Source organism: Plecotus auritus (genome assembly GCF_963455305.1).
Source record: "Plecotus auritus genome assembly, chromosome: 7".
Lineage (NCBI taxonomy): Eukaryota > Metazoa > Chordata > Mammalia > Chiroptera > Vespertilionidae > Plecotus > Plecotus auritus.
The window spans coordinates 10,510,977-10,532,558 of NC_137774.1; the positions used below are offsets into that span (position 1 = coordinate 10,510,977).

Below are 21,582 nucleotides of genomic sequence, written 5' to 3' on the forward strand. Positions count from 1 at the left end.
AAAAGTTTGAATTCTGAACATTGAGTTCACATGCTAATCTAAAATAACTTTTTGTAGTATTACTTATTGTTATGTATCCTTTTGAGAACTTTAATCCTTTGAAGTTCTTATCTGGGTACATATCTCTTCTGAGGAACCATATCACATAGAACCTGCTCTTTTATTTAAACTACTAGTGGCCTGGTGCACGAAATTCGTGCACTTGGGGGGCGTCCCTCAGCCTGGCCTGTGCTCTGTCACAGTTGGGGAGCCCCGCGATCCATCACCCCAAAGAGGTAGACCTCTACAAGCCTCTCATCCCTGGGCCCGGGGGCGAGGACGCGAGCCTCCGAGAGCCTCACATCCCTGGGCCCGGTGCCGGGGGCAGAGTTGTGAACCTCACGTCCCTGGGGCTGGCGCCGTGAGCCTCACGTCCCCGGGCCTGGCATCAGGGGCAGGGACGTGAGCCTCAAGTCCCTGGGCCCAGTGCCAGGGGCGGGGACACGAGCCTCATGCAAGTCCCCGCCCACCCACGCCTGCTGCACACGCAGCCTCCTGCTGATCAGTCGTTATGCATCAGGGCATCACGACCATTTGCATATTAGCTCTTTATTATTTAGATTGTTATTTTGAAGCCTAAATAAGAAATAGTGACCTTTCACTATTCTATAGCATCATCATCTTCATCATCATTGCATTTTTTGTGTACTTAAATGACATTTGATTATACTGGTTTTACCTTCTACAGGCAGTCCTCGGGTTATGTCAGAGATCCGTTCCTATGGCGCAACGTAACTCGATTTTCGCCATAAGTGGGAACCCACCTACATAAGCACCTACGTCACTCACTTGGAGTACATACAGCAGTAATGAAGTGAAACAGTAAAAAAAATTTAAAAGAAAGATAACAATCCCTTACCTTTACTTGTGGTAAATAAATAATAAAAAACATAAAGCACATATGTACGTATGTCAAAATGACGGAACTTTTTTTTATATATAAATACTGTAAATGGGAGATGGCGGCGTAACCACAAAATGACGTAAGTCGTCTGACATAACCCAAGGATTGCCTGTACTTTGTCACAGAAATGTTGCCTCCTCCAAAAAAGAAAATAATTTTATACTACTATAGTCTCTGTTTTGTTTCTTTAGGTAGAAAATGACCGATTACTGAAGTTGTCCCAAAGGAAATTCTGTGCCAGTGGACCATATGTTGGTAAGCAAATGGCTATAAGTGGCAGTTGATCAATGACTTTGGATACCATACCAGTAGTGTTCCAACTAATAGGAAATAATTATCCATTTTTAAAAATTTTTAATAGAATTAAATAAAAACAAGGAAGTGGTAATAGAATAAAAATGAAATCCAGAAAATCAAGAAAGGAGATTCATGCTGTGGCTGGGTAGGTCAGTTGGTTGGAGCATCGTCATGAAATGCTAAGGTTGTGGATTTGATCCCTGGTCAGGTCACATACAAGAATCAACCAATGAATGTATAAATAAGTGCAACAACTTATTGACGTCTCTCTCTCTTTGTCCCCTCCCCCCACCACCACTTCCTCTCTCTCTCTCCCAAATCAATTTTTAAAAATTAAGAAAGGGGATTTGTGAAGTATATAATGTCATATTCTTAGATTTTTTTATATTCCATGTCTCTGTGTATGAAGAAGCATAGGAACACCCAAGCAGTGATGCCTCTATCCGTAATCCCTAAAAGAAGACTTAATACACGTTTGTGTGGGTGGCTAGTTATTTTTTTATTTTTTATTTTTTTTAAAACGTAGTCAATTTTATTTTCCTTAAACCACAAAATAGAGTCTTTGGTTGTACAAACATCACTAGTTACAGTCTTGCCAAGAGGTCCCGGCTGGGGAGGTAGCTGTTAGTCGGTGGCCAGAACTCCTGAGGGGTCTCTAAAATGCTAACACCCAGGTTACTAATTATTTTTTTAAATTCCTGGGCATAAGTAAGTAAATAAATAAAGCCCAATGACTATTTAGATATATTATAGTGCTAGCTCTATAATTGACCCTTATTTTATACTCTCAGCAATCCTATTGGGTAAGTAAAATTATTTCCATTTTACAAATGAGGGAGCTGAAGCATAGGTAGGTTAGTTAAATTGCCCAAGGTCACTTTGAGTTAATTCTCTAATGAGTTAAAGAGTAGGAATTCAGCCCAGCTAGCATTGCTCAGTGGTTTAGCAATGACCTATGAACCAGGAGGTCATGGGTTGATTCCCGGTCAGGGCACATGCCTGGGTTGCAGGCTCGATCCCCAGAAGTGGGTGTGCAGGAGGCAGCTGATCAGTGATTCTCTCTTATCATTGATGTTTCTATCTCCCCTTCTCCCTCTCTGAAATCAATAAAAAATATATTAAAGAATAATAAAAAAAAGTAGGAATTCAAACAAAATAATTGGATTCCATGAATTTATACTCTCAGCACTCATCTCTGCTTTTTAAAAAATATCTCTACATGTCATTAGATTCTTTTATCCAGGAGATTAAAGATTAATTGAAAAATAAAAAAATAAAGTTTTCTGTACATTTTAAACTTCCTTTAGAATAGCAGGTCTCAACAGGGGGAGGTGTATATCAGAATCACCAATGCCTTTTCATCTTCAATCCACCAAAATATGCACTCTACTAAGGTTAAAAGATACAGTCTTCTACCCTTAACCTTCTTTAGCATTTAAAATTACTCTTTTAATAAGTATGTTTGAAAGTCAGAGGACACATGTATTATCCAAATAAATCCTTAAGTGTCACAGTTGCCATTTTCTGCCTCACACCTGCAATCAGCATTGTAGGACTGAGAGGTTTTGCAGGTTTATCTAATACTCTATGACCAATATAGGCAGTGTTAAAACCTGAAATATCCCAGTGTTGACAGGAAATTTTAATTTGTGGTTTAGCCTGATAGCATAAAGGTATATATCTTATTAAAATGTTCCTTTGATGTACTACTATTGGACAGTGACTCTCCTTTGTTTGACATCTTTTTTAAAAAATATATATATTTTATTGATTTTTTACAGAGAGGAAGGGAGAGGGATAGAGAGTTAGAAACATCGATGAGAGAGAAACATGGGTCAGCTGCCTCTTGCACACCTCCTACTGGGGATGGGCCCGCAACAAAGGTACATGCCCTTGACTGGAATCGAACCTGGAACTTCAGTCCACAGGCTGACGCTCTATCCACTGAGCCAAACCAGTTTTGGCTGTTTGACATCTTAATGCAAAGTTAATTTTGCTGTCTGATCCCTAAGAGTATGTATATGTCTCACAAAACCTTTGGCTTTTAGATATGACTTGTCCATTTTGGGATCCAGTAGTTCCCAGGGTGTATCTTGTCTATCAGAAAAATAAAAACCAACCCTCTAGTGTTTCAGTAGTATATAAGGTACTGTTAAAGACTGTACCTTAGTATTTGTTTTTAAATGCTATATGAGGGCTTTCACATACTTGAAATTTCTTTAAGACAGTAAAAATCATTGATGTCTTTATTGCTCTGTAAAGGGAATACAACAATTAAATTAAAATCACTGTATTTGGCCTGGCCAGTGTTGCTCAGTACTTAAGCGATGGCCCAGGAACCAAGAGGTCACTGGTTCGATTCCCGGTCAGGGCTTGAGCCCTAGTGTGGGTGTGTGCAGGAGGCAGCCAATCGATAATGTTCCCCTCTCATTGATATTTCTATCTCTCTAACCCCCTCCCTTCTTCTCTCGATAAAAATCAATAAAAACGTGTTTGTTTGTTTTTAAAAAATCACTCTATTTGTGCCCAGCCAGTATGGCTCAGTGGTTGAGCATCGACCCATGGACCAAGGGGTTACCGCTTCAATTTCTGGTCAGGGCACATGCCTGAGTTGCAGGCTCGATCCCTGGTGAGGGGAGTGGAGTAGGCAGCCAGTTGATGTTCTCTCTCATCAGTGTTCCTATCTCTCTCCCTTTCTCTTCCTCTCTCTCTAAAAAAAGAAAAATATCTATTAAAATACACTTAAAATCACTGTATTTGTGATCCTGCAAGTAAGTAAACTGTTATGTTTGGGGTTTTTTAGACTTTTGTGATTTTGTTAATAAATTCTCTTTTCCTTTGCACCAATATTAATCAGGTCACCTAAAAGAGTTTTTGTACCATTAAAAATGAGCTATTGGCTTAATAGTTAGGCTCAAGCCTGTGTATAGTATACTAGTCCTCTCTCTCCACCTTACCTTCTTTTTTTTACAGTGAGAAATTATTTTTCAAGTTTTCTATTTGTTCTCTTGCTTAAGGAGAAGACTGTCCCCAGTGGATGGTTCCTATCACAATCTCTACCAGCGAAGATCCCAACCATGCCAAACTGAAAATTCTAATGGACAAGCCAGAGATGAATGTGGTTTTGAAGAATGTTAAACCAGACCAATGGGTAAAGGTGAGTCCAGAAATGGCATGACCATTTTAATCTTATCTAAATTGATTTCTATCTCTCACTTCTTTTATGTATTTTGTGGCTGGTTCTAAATTCTACTTCTTCATATTAGAGTAGGACTTGCAAAGAAAAAAAAATTTCTAAACTTCCCTATGTGAAATGTAGGGCCAGTTTTCAAATAGTATTTTCTAGATCCGTGGTCGGCAAACTGCGGCTCGTGAGCCACATGTGGCTCTTTGGCCCCTTGAGTGTAGCTCTTCCACAAAATACCACGGCCTGGGCGAGTCTATTTTGAAGAAGTGGCGTTAGAAGAAGTTTAAGTTTAAAATATTTGGCTCTCAAAAGAAATTTCAATCGTGGTACTGTTGATATTTGGCTCTGTTGACTAATGAGTTTGCCGACCACTGGTCTAGATATTTACCTTTATGGCAGAGAGTGGTAGATAAGCAGATACAGAGGGATAGCGTTAAAGAGGGGGAAAAATAGTAGACTATGTATAAAGTCACACTAACCAAAACATTTGTAGTCTCTCAACTTCAAACCATCCTGTCATTGTAATGACATGTTAACGTCAATGATGTGTTGTCATCGTATGTGTACAACTATCATCAAGTGAGATCAGATGTATAATAATCAGTTTGTGTCCGAAACATGAAATTCCTTTAGCTGGTGTTTTAAAACCATTTCATAAAATAACAGTTGGTAAATATTGTTTTTCATTGTTCTATACTTTTCATAATGAAAGTATCTACTACAAACTTTTCTCCCAATTGTAGCTTCCTAATAAGTAATATACATTAGCTGGACTTTTGTGCTTTCTGAAAAGTGTCATTTCTCCCTCTGTTTTAATTTTATTCTCAGTAGAATACTATATTTCCATTTGAAATTATAATCTAGAAGATTAAATAGCTATATGAACATTTTATTACAAATGAGAAAAAAGTTATGCACACTGTGATTGTAATTAGGTAAATAAAGGTGTTATTTCTACAGTAAAAGATAAGGTAATCAAAAGTTGTATTAGAATTATGAGGTGATTTTTTACTATTTCTATATAAATAGTATCTTATACTATTATTTTACCATTAAAATGTTTTGTGTGTAAATACTATCACAAATATTTTTTATTGTTGGCAAATAGCCTACGGAGAATGACAGTCAGTGATAACCTCACTTCACAAATCATATGAACTGTTTTTTAAGTTCATGTAATTCTTTAAAATCTAGGACCTGACATTTTTATTCTCTTAAGCTCTGGGCTCAATAGATTAATGTTTGTAAAGGCTTATTAGTCTTCCTTACAGATTCCACTGTCCAAGTATTTTTACATATAGTAAATATTTTCTATAATCTTAAAACTATTTACTAAGTTTAGAAATAGAAACTTATCCATATCATTTCTCCCCTCCATGTTCTTCCTACTTTCCCTCACTTTGGCCTCTACCATGTCAAGTTTGTTTTCTTTTGCCTTTGTATTCATCTCTGACAACTGATTTCTATCTTTATGTGTTGTTTCATTTTAATTCCTATCTGTTGGCATATATGATCTTTCTTGTTTTCATCCAGATATACTAAAACCAGAACTCTTTCACACCTACAATAGATTGACTTAAAAAATAAATGCAACTATTTAATAATACCTACTGGATATCTTTTCAGTTAAACCTGGGAACAGTTGGGTTTTATCGGACCCAGTACAGCTCGGCCATGCTGGAAAGTTTATTACCAGGCATTCGTGACCTTTCTCTGCCCCCTGTGGATCGACTTGGATTACAGAATGACCTCTTCTCCTTGGTGAGCCTTTCTCACGTAGTATGATGGATTTTGTTGATTAAAGGATTTTGTTTTTCCTGGAGTGACTAACTGAAACATAATTAGAAGAATATAGTTCTTCTTGAAGGTTGAATGCCTTTGGGATTAGAGCAAATGACTATTAACTAACATGGCAAAATTGAACCTATATAATTTACCAGAAACAAATCCCATTTCACTATTCCTAAGTCAGCTTTTTACAACTGTACTTGAACTAGCCTTTGTAACATAGAAATTCTTTTCAATAGAAATAGGTAAGAGCCTTGAAGAAATTTCCCTACTTTAAAAAATACTTAATTGATTTAGAGTAATTTCTATTTTTCTAAAGTAGTGGTTGTACTTTGCTGGGAAAGTTTAGAATTTTTTAACAACTCTATAATAGCCCATTAGCTTTAGAATTATATTTGGCTTTGTTCCAGAAAAGATTTAAAGCAGCAATTAGTAGTGCTATTTTTATGACTCCAACATAGGTTAGATAATTTCTAGATGTCTTTGACTGTGATAAAATTGTCACATTCATCCTAGTGTTCCTTTAAGTTGGACTTGAAGTTTTCCCTCCCCTCTGCAGTAACTGGTTTTGGATTCCTCCTTTGTATAAACACAGATTAGCATTGATGCACAAAACCTCCTATCTGCTGATCTCATTGCTGAGAGAGACCTGTCCCAGGAGAGTGGTGTGTTTGTGCAGTTGGCTGTTGTAACAGAAGTTCTTTTTCCTAATTCTCTTAGCTAATTCTGAAAGGACTCTGAATTTGTAGTGCCTTCCAGTATGTGTTCTTTTAGAAATGAGTAAAGGACAAGCTGAAGTTGACACAGTTTGCAGGTCCAGTTTTGAAAGAGCCTCTGTCAAAAACCAAAGCCCCCACTATTTCAGTAACTTTTCTGAATGTATGAAAATTTTCAAAAGAAAAACAAAGCCAAGACCCCTGAAATAGAATAGAAATAGGAAGTTAACTGTTTTCTGTCTTTATTTTTTCATTCTCTCCAAATTGGTAGAATTTTAGCATATTTTAAAGTGGCTCTTTTATAAATAACAAAAAAAGTAAATAAGGAATGTTGTCAGGATTTTTATTTTATAAAAGTCTAGTGTTCTGAGCTGATGTAGTCTCATTTCCTTTAAAGCAAAGAGATGACTAACTAGCAGTAGATAATGCCAAAAATGCATGCTTGTGTTTTTTGTTTTGTTTTTGTTAGAAGACTAGATTAATTTATGTTTTTTCCTATCCCAGGCTCGAGCTGGAATCATTAGCACTGTAGAGGTTCTAAAAGTCATGGAGGCTTTTGTGAATGAGCCCAATTATACTGTATGGAGCGACCTGAGCTGTAACCTGGGGATTCTCTCAACTCTCTTGTCCCACACAGACTTCTATGAGGAAATCCAGGAGTTTGTGAAAGATGTCTTTTCACCTATAGGGGAGAGACTGGGCTGGGACCCCAAACCTGGAGAAGGTAATGGATGTACTGAATGGAGAAATAATTGATCAGAAATTGGTTCTTTTTTACTTATGGCAGTAGTTAACAATGGCAGTAGCCTCATCTTGGTATCTGCTAGATGTTATTATGTATTCAGCTAGCCAGAAATTAAGACTTGGGTCTTTTAAGCCCAGTTGTGAAGTTACATGGGTCACTAACATAAAAACAGTGGTGATTATATTATGTGTATTTATTGCTAAATATGATTTGTGCATAAGCAAATGGTGGAAATAAAAGTCTCTTATGAGTTCCAAAAGCCTATTTATAGTCAAGAGAAGCTATAGGGAGTTTTGGATTATTTTCTTTATTATCATCATAAATACCAGGTACCTTATATACAACTTGTAAAGACACAGGTGCCAGTTTTCTTTTTGTGTGTGTGTTAATCTTTACCTGAGGATATTTTTTCCATTGTTTTTTTTTTTTAAAGAGAGTAGAGGGAAGGGGAGAAACAGAGAGAAACATTGATGTGAGAGAGACGCATCAATTGGTTGCCTCCTGCACACGCCCTGACCGTGGCGGGGATTTAGCCTGCAACCAGGGTACATGCCCTTGACTGTAATCAAACCCGAGACCTTTCAGTCCACACGCTGACACTCTAACCATGGAGCCAAACCGGCCAGGGCAGTGCCAGTTTTCTGAATTAAAGAAGTTATTTGGCCTTCTATGTGTGTTCTCTCCTCCATGAGAGAATGTTGACAATGGTGACTTCAGGGCTTTAAATATAATTATTTCCTACCATCTGCTAATAACTAAAGGTGGTATTTCCTCCTGACCAGTCTTATTCTGGGAGGCAAACACTATTCTGACTTCTTTGAATGCTAGATTAATATTGTCTCTTCTAGAACTTTATATAAATGAAATCATTATATATACTAGAGGCCCAGTGCACGAAATTCATGGATGGAGTGGGGAGTCCCCTCAGCCCAGCCTGCACCCTCTCCAATCCGGGACCCCTCAGGGGATGTCCGACTGCCGGGGATTGGGCCTAAACCGGCAGTCGGACATCCCTCTCACAATCCTGGACCACTGGCTCCTAATCGCTCACCTGCCTGCCTGCCTGGTCGCCCCTAACTGCTGCCCCCCCTCCCCTCGCCGGCCTGATCACCCCTCACTGCCTCTGCGTGCCGGCCTGATCGCCCCTAACTGCCCCCCCTGCCGGCCTGGTCACCCCTGATTGCCCCCTGCTGCCGGCCAGGTCACCCCCAACTGCCCCCTCCCTGCCGGCCTAGTCACTCCTAACTGCCCCCTCTGCTGGCCTGGTTGCCCCTAACTGCCCCCCTCTGCCGGCCTGATCGCCCCTAACTGCCCCCCCCCCCCCGCCGGCCTGGTCACCCCACGCAGCCTGCTTGTTCAGTCGTTTGGTCGTTCCTCACCAACCCCCCTGCCAGCCTGGTCGTAGGCAGCCATCTTGTGAGGTTGTGATGGTCAATTTGCATATTACCTCTTTCATTATAGAGGATTCTGTTCTTATATCTGGCTTCTGTCACTCAGTATGGTGTTCTTGTTACTCACTATGATCCAGGTTGTTCATTCCTTTTTATTGCCAAGGAGTATTTCATTGTGTGAATATACCACAACTTTATTTGGCCACTGTACTGTTGCAAATCCATCAGATTTGTATTAATTTTTTAAAAAATATAACCAATATACCATAAAATGCACCCTTCAAAGTATATGGTTCAATGGTTTTTAGTGTGTTCACAAGGTTGCACAACCATTACTATCATCTAATTCCAGAGCAATTTCTTTAACCTCATAAGAAACTCCATACCAATTGGCTGTCATTTCCCAGTCTCTGGCAACCCCAGTTCAGGCAACCACTAATGTGCTTTCTATCCCATGGATTTGCCTCTTCTGGACATTTTACATAAATGAAGTCATACCATTTGTGGCCTTTTGTTTCCAGCTTTTTTCACTTAGCATGTTTTCAAGGTTCATCCCTGCTTCATATATCACTTAATTCCTTTTTATAATGGAAATAATATTCCATTATATGGATATACAGTACCACATTTTGTTCATCAGTTGATAGGTGTTTGGATTATTTCCACTTTTTTACTATTATGACTGCTGCTATGAACATTTGTATGCAAGTTTTTGTGTGGGCATATGCTTTCATTTCTCTTAGGTATATACTTAAGAGTGGAATTACTGGGTCATATAGTAATTCTATGTTTAACCTTTCGAGTAATTACAAGACTGTTTTTCAGAGTGGCCACACCATTTTACATTCCCACCAGCAATGTATGAGGATTCTAATTTCTCCATGTCCTTGTCAACATTTGTTATTATTTGTCTTTTTTATTCTAGCCATCCTATTGGGTGTGAAGTGGTACCTCATTGTGCTTTTGATTTGCATTTACCTAATGATAAATGATTTTGAGCATCTTTTATGTGCTTATTGGCCATTTGCATATCTTTGGAGTAATAAATCTGTCAAATTTTATTTTTAAAATCTAAATTTTTAATTTCTTATATGCAGTATGCTAGTACTGTATGTGGCCTTTACCTGAATCTTGGGTTAAAATTGCATGATCTAAGCCTGTTCTTCCACACATAATCCTTAGCTGTGTAATTACCTAGATGGAGTGAACATTTAGTAAATTTAGATAGTTGGCATTTGTGAATATAGACAAAGTTAGCCATTTATTTGCTTGTCTGATCTGTTTAGCACTTCATTTCACTCATATGATTTGATCAATTTAAACCAAGTGTTCTTTCAAGTACTAAGGTTATTGATTCTGTTATTCAACTGTAGATATGATATAACACAATTATAAGACATCTAGGTGGCATATTTGTATAAATAGGCTTTTTAAGTAATTCTGTGTTTCTTTTACTTCTCAATCAGGTCATCTAGATGCACTCCTGAGGGGCTTGGTCCTGGGCAAACTAGGAAAAGCAGGACATAAGGCAACGTTAGAAGAAGCTCGTCGTCGGTTTAAGGACCATGTGGAAGGGAAACAGATTCTCTCCGCCGATCTGAGGAGTCCTGTAGGTTTTCATAATGAATGACCTTAATTTCTAAGTGACTGCATCATTCTTGTAGTGTGGAACATATTTAATAGTAACTAAAAATGACCTAAGTACTGACCTGCAAATCAGGTCTGACCCTGTGTTAATAGGTTCTATGGAAGTGATTTGTAGTCAGCTTCTCGTTTGTTTAAAGTGTCTCAGTCTGCACTGTGGTGCTGAAAGGTGGTTATCAAAGCACATTCCCCTGAGAAAGCTGTTGAGCTCTGCTTACTTACCTCATGCCATCTGCCTTTCTGGTCCACGTGGGCTCTTAGCTCCTTGCCACAGTTTGTATGCAACATCAACACATGGCTACTTACAATTTTTTTACTTGCTTTCTGCTTTCCTTCACTTTAGAATATTTGGAAGATACGTTTAATTAGATGCTTTCTTTTTTGTTCCTATATTCTCTTGTAGGTCTATCTGACTGTTTTGAAGCATGGTGATGGCACTACCTTAGACATTATGATAAAGGTGAGTAAATTTAGAAAGGGCTCCCATTTTCTGCTTTTGAACTTGGATTGATACAGATAGTATGAGCTTCATATGGTTTTTAAAAAAAGTCCTGGCAAAAGACATATATACAGGTATGCGTAATTGCAGACACCAAATATTAAGAAACTATGGGATCCTATATAATAAAAGGGAAATATGCAAATCGACTGAATGGCAGAACGACTGGTTGCTATGATGCGCACTGACCACCAGCGGGCAGACACTCAATGTCGAAGCCAGTCTGATGGCTGGTGAGCACAACGGTGGTGGCGGGAGCCTCTCCCACCTCCGCAGCAACGCTAAGGGTCCGACTGCCGGGTTAGGCCCACATCCCCTGAGGGCTCCCAGATTGCCAAAGGGCGCAGGCTGGGCTGAGGGAACCCTCTCTCCCCGCCCCCCCCCAGTGCACAAATGTCATGCACCAGGCCTCTAGTAAATATATAATGTCTGTTCATGTATACTACCAATATGATACAAAAAGTAAAACAATTTTTTACTTCTTTTTACTCACCAGTTTATGTATCTTAAATCTTAAGACTGAAATGTTAATTTATTTTGATTAATAAGTCAGGTTCTTAAAATTTTCCCCTTCAATGTAAACTTACTTGGGGTTCTGCCCATTTAAAACAAAAGGTTTGTTTCTATGCTTACAAAAGGGATAGATGACTGATCAGGTATCTGAGGGGTTTGAACTATGCCAGTGCCTCTTATGAATGGACAGGAAGTGAATTCACCTGACTGCATAGCCTCTGTGGTTTCCCCAGGGTGGTTAGCATATAATTAAACTCTGGCTTAGAAAAAAATATAGGCAAAACTTTCCATGTCCTTATAATGGCAGTGACCTGTTTGAAAGTCCTAATGCTGTGGAACAGGTGATATCTCTAGTCCCTATCCATGAATATATCTAAGAAATAACTTGATTATATTGGTTGCATTAGAGATGAGGGAGCTGAGTCTTCTTATTATCATCAAGTAAAATGTGCATAATGTGCTAAATACTCAAATTATCTATCAGACTTACAACACCCATGCATTGAAAGATCCACACTTAGGGGGATGAACAGGGTGATGTGCTTTATTACTTTCACCTATAATATATTAGGAATATTTACTGATCCCAAATGGATCAGAATTGCAAATCTAATTTCCAGTATTTTAGTTTTAAGCAAATCCTATTTACATGATTAGAATGTTCTGAAAAATACAAACTTGATTTGTTTAAGAAACTCCATCTCAAAATGTACGCCTTTAACTACCCATCTTGTGCAAGGGTTTCCTTCCTAATAATATACAATTATACTCTGGGTTTACCTTTCCACTAAATGACATTAAGGTCCCTTCTCATTCTTAATAATCTGTGAACCTGTACACTATAAATCATATATTTCTTTGCATATAAAATGAGATATTTATGGGTTTTATCTATGCCATAAAGGGTATGAGACAAAATAGGGGTTCTAAAAAATTTCATGACAGATACCTTGACATTTTCATGTCATGGCATACTTTTAAGAATTTATACTGGTATGTATATTTAACAAGAATTTGCATCTGTTTAATACAAGGGAACTCAATAATTCAGTTTTACTATGAAATAGCTCTCATATGAAGACAGAATCAGGTTTTTTTTTAATTTGTTGATTTTAGAGACAGAAAGGGGGAGAGAGGGGAAAACACATTGATTTGTTGTTATACTTATTTATGCATTCATTGGTTGTTTTGTGTTAGGGCCCTGACTGGGGATCAAACCCGCAAACTTGGCTTATTGGGATGCTCTAACCAACTGAGCTACTCAGCCAGAGCTCAGAGTCAAAGTTCTTTTAAAAATAACAAAAACAGTTGATGAAAGATGAGGAGGATTGTTTTTTGTTGGTAATTTAAGAATAATGAGGCAAGATAAAAATAACTTTAATTCAAAGTATATTTGAAATGGGGTGTTATGGTGCCATCTAGTGGACTAGTGTAACAGGTTCTCCTTGGGGGGAAAAATGCTTCCTAAAAGCCCAAGTTCAGACGTTGAGTACTAGAGCTGAAAAGGACCTTAGAAATCATCTGTCCACCCCGCTCATTTTACAGATGGGGAAACTGAGACCCGGAGAGGTTAAGGACTTAGTCAAGATCACACAGCTAGTTAGAGGCAAACTGGGACTAGAACCCAGATCACCTGACTTCCTATCTATTTTACCACACTGCTGCTCAAAAGAGTCCAAAGGAAAGGAAGAGGAAACTGGGAGCTGTGATGGGGTCTCCAGACACTGGTCAGTGTTAAATCTTTAGGGGGAAAAACGGTCAAGAGCGTCTATAAATTAAGTTGTCTTCGAGAAGTATCTCATATACCTTTGTAGTCCTAATTTTTAAAAATATATAATATTGTTTCTGATTATGAAAGAAGATTTTATATATTAACTATGAATAGACACTAGAAAAATCAAAATAAAAAATAAAACTTACTGTAATTTTAAAATATCAGATCACAAAAATAGCAGGTATAATATGATCTTATTCCTGATTTGGTAATGTACGTATAGTAGTATTTTGATTTTTTCTTTATACTTCTCTATTTTCTTAATATTCTGCATTCAATATGTGCTGCTTCTTGCAGTTTAAAAATGTAATGACGCAGAATCTCACTGATCAGAAACTGTTATTAATGTTAACATTTTGATTGGTTTTCAGGGTTTTTTCCCCTTCACATTAAACTTCTTAAAATTAAGAATAATTTTGCTTTATCTCTCTCCTTTTTCCATTTAATGTATCAAGAACATGTTTACATCATCAAACATTCTTAAAATGTTTTTTTCAATAATGCATCTTATATTTTACTGTTCTAAATTAAATTGATGATCATCAGCGGTATTAGTGACTAGTTTGTTCATATAATATAGAACAGTGGTCGGCAAACTCATTAGTCAACAGAACCAAATATCAACAGTACAATGGTTGAAATTTCTTTTGAGGGCCAAATTTTTTAAACTTAAACTATATAGGTAGGTACAATGTTATTAACTTAATTAGGGTACTCCTAAGCTGGCCTTTGCTAAAAACTCAAGGGGCCAAAGAGCCACATGTGGCTCGCGAGCCGCAGTTTGCCGACCACTGATATAGAACATTAGTCAGACACCTATGGTGTAAAGAATTTGGCCACGAAGGGTTTACCCCTTAGATGTTGATGTAAACTGCTCAGAACTGAGGAGAAGCCATTCATATAGTGAGCACTTATATAAAGTGACTTACAAAAATGGCATGAGAAATTTAGTGCCAAACATCTTAAAAAGTATTCTTTTGTTAATTTTATGCCCTATAATCTTAGCCAGTGAGAATCTAGAGCAAAAGTTGCACCATTTGGGGAAGAAGCTCATATAAGCATATGCATAACTCCCAGGTGAGATTTAACTCTCTCTCTCTATTTTTTCATTATAGCTTCACAAGCAAGCAGATATGCAGGAAGAGAAAAACCGAATTGAAAGAGTCCTTGGGGCTACTCTTTCACCTGAATTGATTCAAAAAGTCCTCACGTTTGCACTTTCAGTAAGTTACAGTGAAAACTGCTTTTAGAGGGAATTGTTACCCACTGATCTGTAGCAAGTGTCTTTGATCCAGTGTCGTCTTGATTTGCCTTAACGGTAGAGTAAGGCATAGTGTAGGAAAACTGGGATGAATTTGTTACTGACCTCTATATCCCCCTCTAGTGGTGAGAATCAAAATAGTTGGGAGAGGAAATAACTGGAAAGCTGCCTTTCTGTCTCTTCACTTTTTTACCCTGTAGAAGCCCTAGCAAGTATTTCTTGAGCAACTCCTGTGTACCTGTCTCAATGCCTTATTATCAGTCTGGCTGATCTTTAGGTTCAGTGCCCTCTTTGTTGGAAGCTTCAGGTGCCAGTTATTGCTAAAACAGGGAACATTATCTTCAAGCAATTACTTGGGTTCCTCAACAACATTTGCTCTTTCTGATACTAGAAGATACTTAAGGTACAGTAGACTTGTAGTTCTCTTTCTATTTTTAGGAAGAGGTACGTCCACAGGATACTGTATCAGTAATTGGTGGAGTGGCTGGAGGCAGCAAACATGGAAGGAAGGCTGCTTGGAAATTTATAAAGGACAACTGGGAAGAACTTTATAATCGATACCAGGGAGGATTCTTAATATCCAGACTAATAAAGGTATGTGAAGATATTTATTTTGAGTAGCTTGCTTATCATGGATGTTATTGAGAGACATCCATGATTCACTAGACCCATAGATTATGGTCTTTGCTCTTTAAGAGTTTCCTTAGTTATTAGTCTTATTAAAGGGCATCTCCATCACCCATCCTGCACCCTCTAGAATAAACTGAAGTAGGGAAATAACAGAACGGTTTGTTTTTAGGGTGAATGAAGTTGGTTCCAAGCCTCTTTTAGTTGCACTTACTATTTAAACCATTGTGTTTTTCAGCTATCAGTTGAGGGATTTGCAGTTGATAAAATGGCTGGAGAGGTTAAGGTAAGGAAAATACTGTTAACTTTTCACTTTTCAACCTTGTAAATAAAAACACTAACCAAACTATATTCATAGCATGTAGGGGTAATATATGTTAGTATCTCCTTTTATTGCTTAGAGAAAGACAGCTTAGGTTGATTCTTTAATGCCTGAGGAATTTAGGGTTGGAATCAACTTTGAGGGAGTTGAAATATGGTTGAAAGAATATGGAACTTGGAGGCAGTTGACATGGGTGTAAAACTCTGCTCTGCTCTGTGTTAGCTATTCAACTTCAAGCAAGTTTTTTAACCCCTATGATCCTGTCTCTTCATCTGTAAAATGGGGTGATGATAAGATTATTATTTAGATTAAGTATCATAGTGGGATTGGAACAGAGTACGTCGGTCATGTTAGCTTTTTCCCTTTTTTAAAAAATTTTTTTTTGTTGATTTCAGAAAGGAAGAGAGAGATAGAAACATCAATGATGAGAGGAGAGAGAATCATTGATCGGCTACCTCCTGCACACCCCCTTCTGGGGATTGAGCTCACAACTGGGGCATGTGCCCTTGACCGGAATCGAACTCGGGACCCTTCAGTCTGCAGGTCAACACTCTATCCACTGAGCCAAACTGGCTAAGGCAGCTTTTTCCCTTTCTAATAACCTATGTAGGTGACTATGTAGGAACTCCTCTCTTAGCCTTTAAAATGTTGATAATCAGTATAGTGATAAAGTTTGGCACTTAGGGGAGAAATCTACACTGATTAGGAAAATGTTACCTTTAAGCCTTCCATTGCTTTTAATTATGAAGTATTTTAAGTGTCGCTTTCACCTTCAACATTTGAAGGCAAGGGGGTTATCTGGTATGGATTTGGAAGATAATGTTTGGTTCACTCTGTGAGCCATTATTAAAAATTAAGATTTAAGATCTTGAGAAAACAGTGAAAGACTTGATCTCTGCCTTCATTTAGTACTGTGCATTGTATTATGTAAACAATTCAGATAAGTACTCTGAAGGAGAAATACACATAATGTGTTTGGAGGGGAAGGCAGTGGCCAATTTAAGGCTGAAAGGTAGGTAGAGGCCAGACCGTGGAGGACCTTGTAGGCCATATTAAAATTTTCCTGAGCATTGCCCAGGGTGTGGCTCAGTGGTTGATTATTAACCCATGCACCAAGAGGTTGCTGGTTCAACTCACAGTCGGGGTACATGCCCAGGTTGCAGACTTGATCCCACCCAGTATAGGGCATGCAGGAGGTAGCCAATCAATGTTGATGTTTCTCTCTCATTGATGTTTGTATCTCTCTCTCCCTCTCCCTTTCTCTCTCTCTAAAATCAATAAAAACATATTTAAAAAATTAATGGATGACTTAACCGGTTTGGCTCAGTGGATAGAGCGTCGGCCTGCGGACTGAAGGGTCCCAGGTTCGATTCCAGTCAAGGGCATGTACCTTGGTTGCGGGCACATCCCCAGTGGAGGGTGTGCAAGAGGCAGCTGAATCGATGTTTCTCTCTCATCGATGTTTCTAACTCTCTATCCCTCTCCCTTTCTCTCTGTAAAAAAATCAATAAAATATATTTAAAAAAAATTAATGGAAAGCCCTTGAATGGCTTTGAAAAAAAAAAAGCCTTTGAAAAAAAAGGAGTGACTTGCCCAGCTGGGTGTGGCTCAGCGGTTGAGCGTCAACCCAGGAACCAAGAGGTCACAGGTTTTATTCCTGGTCAGGGCATATACCCGTGTTGCAGGCTCAATCCCCGGTAGAGGGTGTGCAGGAGGCAATCGACCAATGTTTCTCTCTCATCATTAATGTTTCTCTCTCTCTCTCCCTCTCCCTTCCTCTCTCTAAAATCAATTACAACAAATTATATATATATATCAGTTTAGAAAAAAGGAGGACTTGATCTGGTTTGTGTTTTTAAAATTTCAGCCTGGCTGCAGTGTAGAGAATAGTTTGAAAGGGAGAAGAGAAGATGTTGGGAAGCTAACTCTCCAAGCAGGAATGATACAGTAGCTTGGAGGAGGTGAAGTAATGAAAGAGATTCAGAGGCCTGATTTTGTTAATCTTTAATTCAACAAATATTTACTGAATGGCTTCTGTGTTGTGAACATATTGGGGGCAGGGAGAGTCGAGGATAATTCCCAGGTTTCTCTTGTGTAAATGGTGGTGCTGTAATAGAGGAAGACTAGCATCTTACTCAGGCCCTAAGAATCCAACCATGATAAGGACACTTGGGGGAGGGACCATTGTCATCTATATAAATAAGGTTATTGATTTCTAGAAGGTCTAGACCAGCCTTGGGCAAACTACGGCCCGCGGGCCGGATCCGGCTGTTCTACCTGGTTCTCTTGCTCTCCCCTCCGCTCCTTTACTTTGAATTTATATTAGTTCACACAAACACTCCATCCATGCTTTTGTTCCGGCCCTCCGGTCCAGTTTAAGAACCCATTGTGGCCCTCGAGTCAAAAAGTTTGCCCACCCCTGGTAGACTTAATCTGATGAATTAGTCATTCTCTCTTAGTGATTACTAGTTCAATGGGAAGACCCCATCCTTTTGCTGGTTGGTATTTAAGAGTTGTTTTGTTTTCTGTGAAACCAGGTAGACTTCATTAGAAAATTAATTCAATCTTGAATCAATAAGCATTATAATAAATTATAATAAAATTAGAAATAGTTTTATGGTGTAAAAAACATGAGTCAATGGAGTATTAAATTATTAGGGTATAGCAGCAATGTAAGTTTCTTGATTTTCTCATCCCTTACAAATCTTTATCTGAAGCAGCCAAAATGTGTTGAGTCCTTCAGTCGTCTGTGACAACTGTTTACATGCGTTGTCTCTTTAACCTTATGGAGTAGATATTTTCTCATAGATGAGAAGACAGCCTTAGAGCAGTGAGTTTACTCAGTCATAGACTAGTGCATGATCAAGTCTAGAGTCAAGTTTCAAGCCTGATTCCAAAGCCTAGAGTAACCACTGGACAGTGAGTCTAAATCTAAAGAAAGGTCGTAAGGCCCGGCCAGCATGGCTCAGTGGTTGAACATCGACCTATGAATCAGGAGGTCATGGTTCAATTCCCAGTCGGGGCACATGCCCAGGTTGTGGACTCGATCCCCAATGAGGGGTGTGCAGGAGGCAGCCGATCAGTGGTTTTCTCTCACTGATGTTTCTGTCTCTCTCTCCCTCTCCCTTCCTCTCTGAAATCAATAAAAATACATTTTAAAAAAAGAAAGGTTGGCCCTAGTTGGTTTGGCTCAGTGGATAGAGTGTCCACCTGTGGACTGAAGGGTCCCAGGTTCGATTCCGGTCTAGGGCACATGTCTGGTTGCGGGCTGGATCCTGCAGGAGGCAACCGATCGATGATTCTCTCTCATCATTGATGTTTCTCTCTCTCTCTCTCCCTCTTCCTTCCTCTCTGATGTCAGTAAAAATATATTTTTTTAAAAAAGAAAGGTTGCAGGTTCTGTCTCTTTACTATTAACTTTCTATTAGGTTTTAAGTGTATAATACTTCGGGGAGAATTCCTGTAGGCAGGTCCAAGAAGCGGCTTGTTTTCTTTCAGCCTGGGGATGGCAGTGGTACATTGTCCTTTACAGACGAGCAGGTGTTTTTTCAGGACCATGGTACTAATCTCTTACTATTGCTAGTAATGATCCTGCATTCTGGGTTGTTTTATACCAGGCTTTCTTCGAGAGTCACCCAGCTCCTTCAGCTGAGCGTACCATCCAGCAGTGTTGTGAAAATATCCTGCTGAATGCTGCGTGGCTAAAGCGAGATGCTGAGAGCATCCACCAGTACCTCCTTCAGCGAAAGGCCTCACCACCCACAGTGTGAACCCTGAGCGCACTGCCACTACGGTTCTGCTGCTTCGCTGCCGGGATAAGGTGGAGCTACCGAACAGCTGATTCATATACCAAGAATTTGGAGTCTTCTTTCAAACCAGTGGGGGTTGGACAATGAATGTAGTTAACTGGTTCCTGCTCACACTCCAGAATTAAGTTCTATTGAAAAAGGAAAATCAGCAATTCAGCAAAAAAAATAAAAAAATAAAAAATAAAACTGTAAATATGATAGTAATAAAATAGAGCATAATGAAACTGTGAAACTTCCTGAAGCCTTGTCAGTGGTTAAAAGTATTTAACACTCTCCTGTTAATGACAGATGTTCTGTTTTTATAACCTACCCAAAGGAAACTAGAGGCTTCTGGGTGAAGAGGATATTTGTGAAGTGGGTTCTGCAAGCAGCCTGCAAGCCAAGGGTAGTGTCCAGTGCGGGGAATGGTTAAACATGAAAGACTAATAGCTGGTATAATATAGTCTGTGCATAATTCCAAGTGGGTTTTTTGTTTTGTTTTTGTTTTTGTTTTTGTTTTGGCATGGGGACTGATCAGGAGACATTTTCCTGCATAACTCAATCCAAACAAGGATTGTAGTTTTCCTCCTTGCCTTCCCTTCTGTGTGACCCCTTGGCAAAAAAAAAGAAGAAGAAAAAGAAGGTTAAAAAAACACACTTATCCTGGTCTGGGTTTTTCCTCCCCTTAGTTCCACCCCCAGCACCCACCCCCGGTGTCCTTCTTAGAGGTAACGAAATAATAAGGAAACATCTTTTATAGCCACATTAAATAAGAGAAACTGATATACATTATTTTTTCTTTCTTTTTTAAGATTACTTTTAAGAACCCTGAAAGGCATATAGGTGAGACAATAGAAATGAAAAGGTTTTCAGCCACGCCTTTCTGAAGGAGTTATTCTGCTAAAAATGGTCTTAGTTGTCTTGTAGGCCAACTATCAAACCTCTTGTTGACAGTATCAGCACTGGCTTCTCGGGTTCGTCGGGGGCACGTAAGAAGCAGTGGGGACTGCTGCAGGGCCTATTTATTAGAGGTGACTGGTTAAAAGCAGCAACAAGACTATATGCCTGTGGTGTGCCACTCCTTCACCAGTGTATCCCACTTACAAGCCTCACCTGTCTAATCCAGTGCGTTTTAACTCTACATCTCATTCCTGTCTCTGTCCCTACAATTTTTCTTCTCTTTTTCCCCCTCTTTTCCTCTTATTTTTCTTTAAAAATATTTTTGTGTTATTAACAGAAATTCATATTTGGTGTGGCTTAACTGTATTTCAGAAGGTCATCAGATTGTGAGACTGCTTCCTTGAAACATTTTTGTGCTATTGTTTTAAAAAAATAATAAGTAAAAAACAGTTGGCGTTAATAAAAATGTCAATGTGAAATTGATGTCCTGATTTATTTATTTTACCTATTTGATAAGAAACTAAAAACTTTACTATCATTCAGTAGGATTGTAAGTTTCACTACCATTGGATTTTTTGAGTCTAAGAAAATCTAGTTCCTGAATTCCCAATGAATAGTACTTAAACAGAAAAATCCTAAGATTCCTTCTAAATTAGTTCTGGATTCTCAAAAATCTCTTAGAGCTCATTAGAGTCAGCATTCCCGAGTTGAGACCAGTTCCCATTTATTAAGGCTTCCTTATACAGGAGCCGAGCTCAGGGCTGTTCTGTGGACACTCTAGGCATGTGCTTAAGGAAGCTGCAAAACAGGCTCACAAAATACTGAGAAGAATGCTGCTTTAATAAAAGAACTCAATTTTACATCAGAAATTCTGGAAAGTCTCTCTCCTCCCCACCGCCCTTTCTCCCTTCTCTTTCTTTCCCCTCTCTTATCTTTCTCCCCTAAAAAATGTAAGAATAAAAAGAATTCTGGAAAGAAAATGTTTTCATCTCAGCAGACATGTAAGTGTTGTGTGTAACAGCTCCGTGGTGTGAATTGTGTTGGGGGAGAGGTTGTGAGGGACATCTTCCATTTGCCCCTCAGAACAGCTGCATCCTGCTCTGCACCCAGGAGTGCTGACCCAGGTGTATGGCATTAACAGGCCCCTTGGCCCTCTCACTTCAGGCTGTGCTGATGCAATTAGTAAC

The 21,582-nt window shown here is 38.8% G+C and overlaps 1 protein-coding gene across 1 annotated transcript in view; it reads left to right on the forward strand.

Moving 5' to 3' along the window:
- Positions 1-20,874, forward strand: part of NPEPPS (aminopeptidase puromycin sensitive) — a 75,861-nt gene extending 54,987 nt beyond the window's left edge. Inside the window, exons 14-23 of the mRNA XM_080678378.1 lie at positions 1,135-1,198; positions 4,258-4,397; positions 6,054-6,188; positions 7,436-7,655; positions 10,534-10,676; positions 11,115-11,171; positions 14,613-14,720; positions 15,197-15,352; positions 15,624-15,671; positions 19,325-20,874. Of these exons, the coding sequence (XP_080534504.1) occupies positions 1,135-1,198; positions 4,258-4,397; positions 6,054-6,188; positions 7,436-7,655; positions 10,534-10,676; positions 11,115-11,171; positions 14,613-14,720; positions 15,197-15,352; positions 15,624-15,671; positions 19,325-19,477 (1,224 nt within the window). The 3' untranslated portion in view covers positions 19,478-20,874. The remainder of the gene's footprint in view (positions 1-1,134; positions 1,199-4,257; positions 4,398-6,053; positions 6,189-7,435; positions 7,656-10,533; positions 10,677-11,114; positions 11,172-14,612; positions 14,721-15,196; positions 15,353-15,623; positions 15,672-19,324) is intronic.
- The last annotated feature ends 708 nt before the right edge of the window (positions 20,875-21,582 follow it).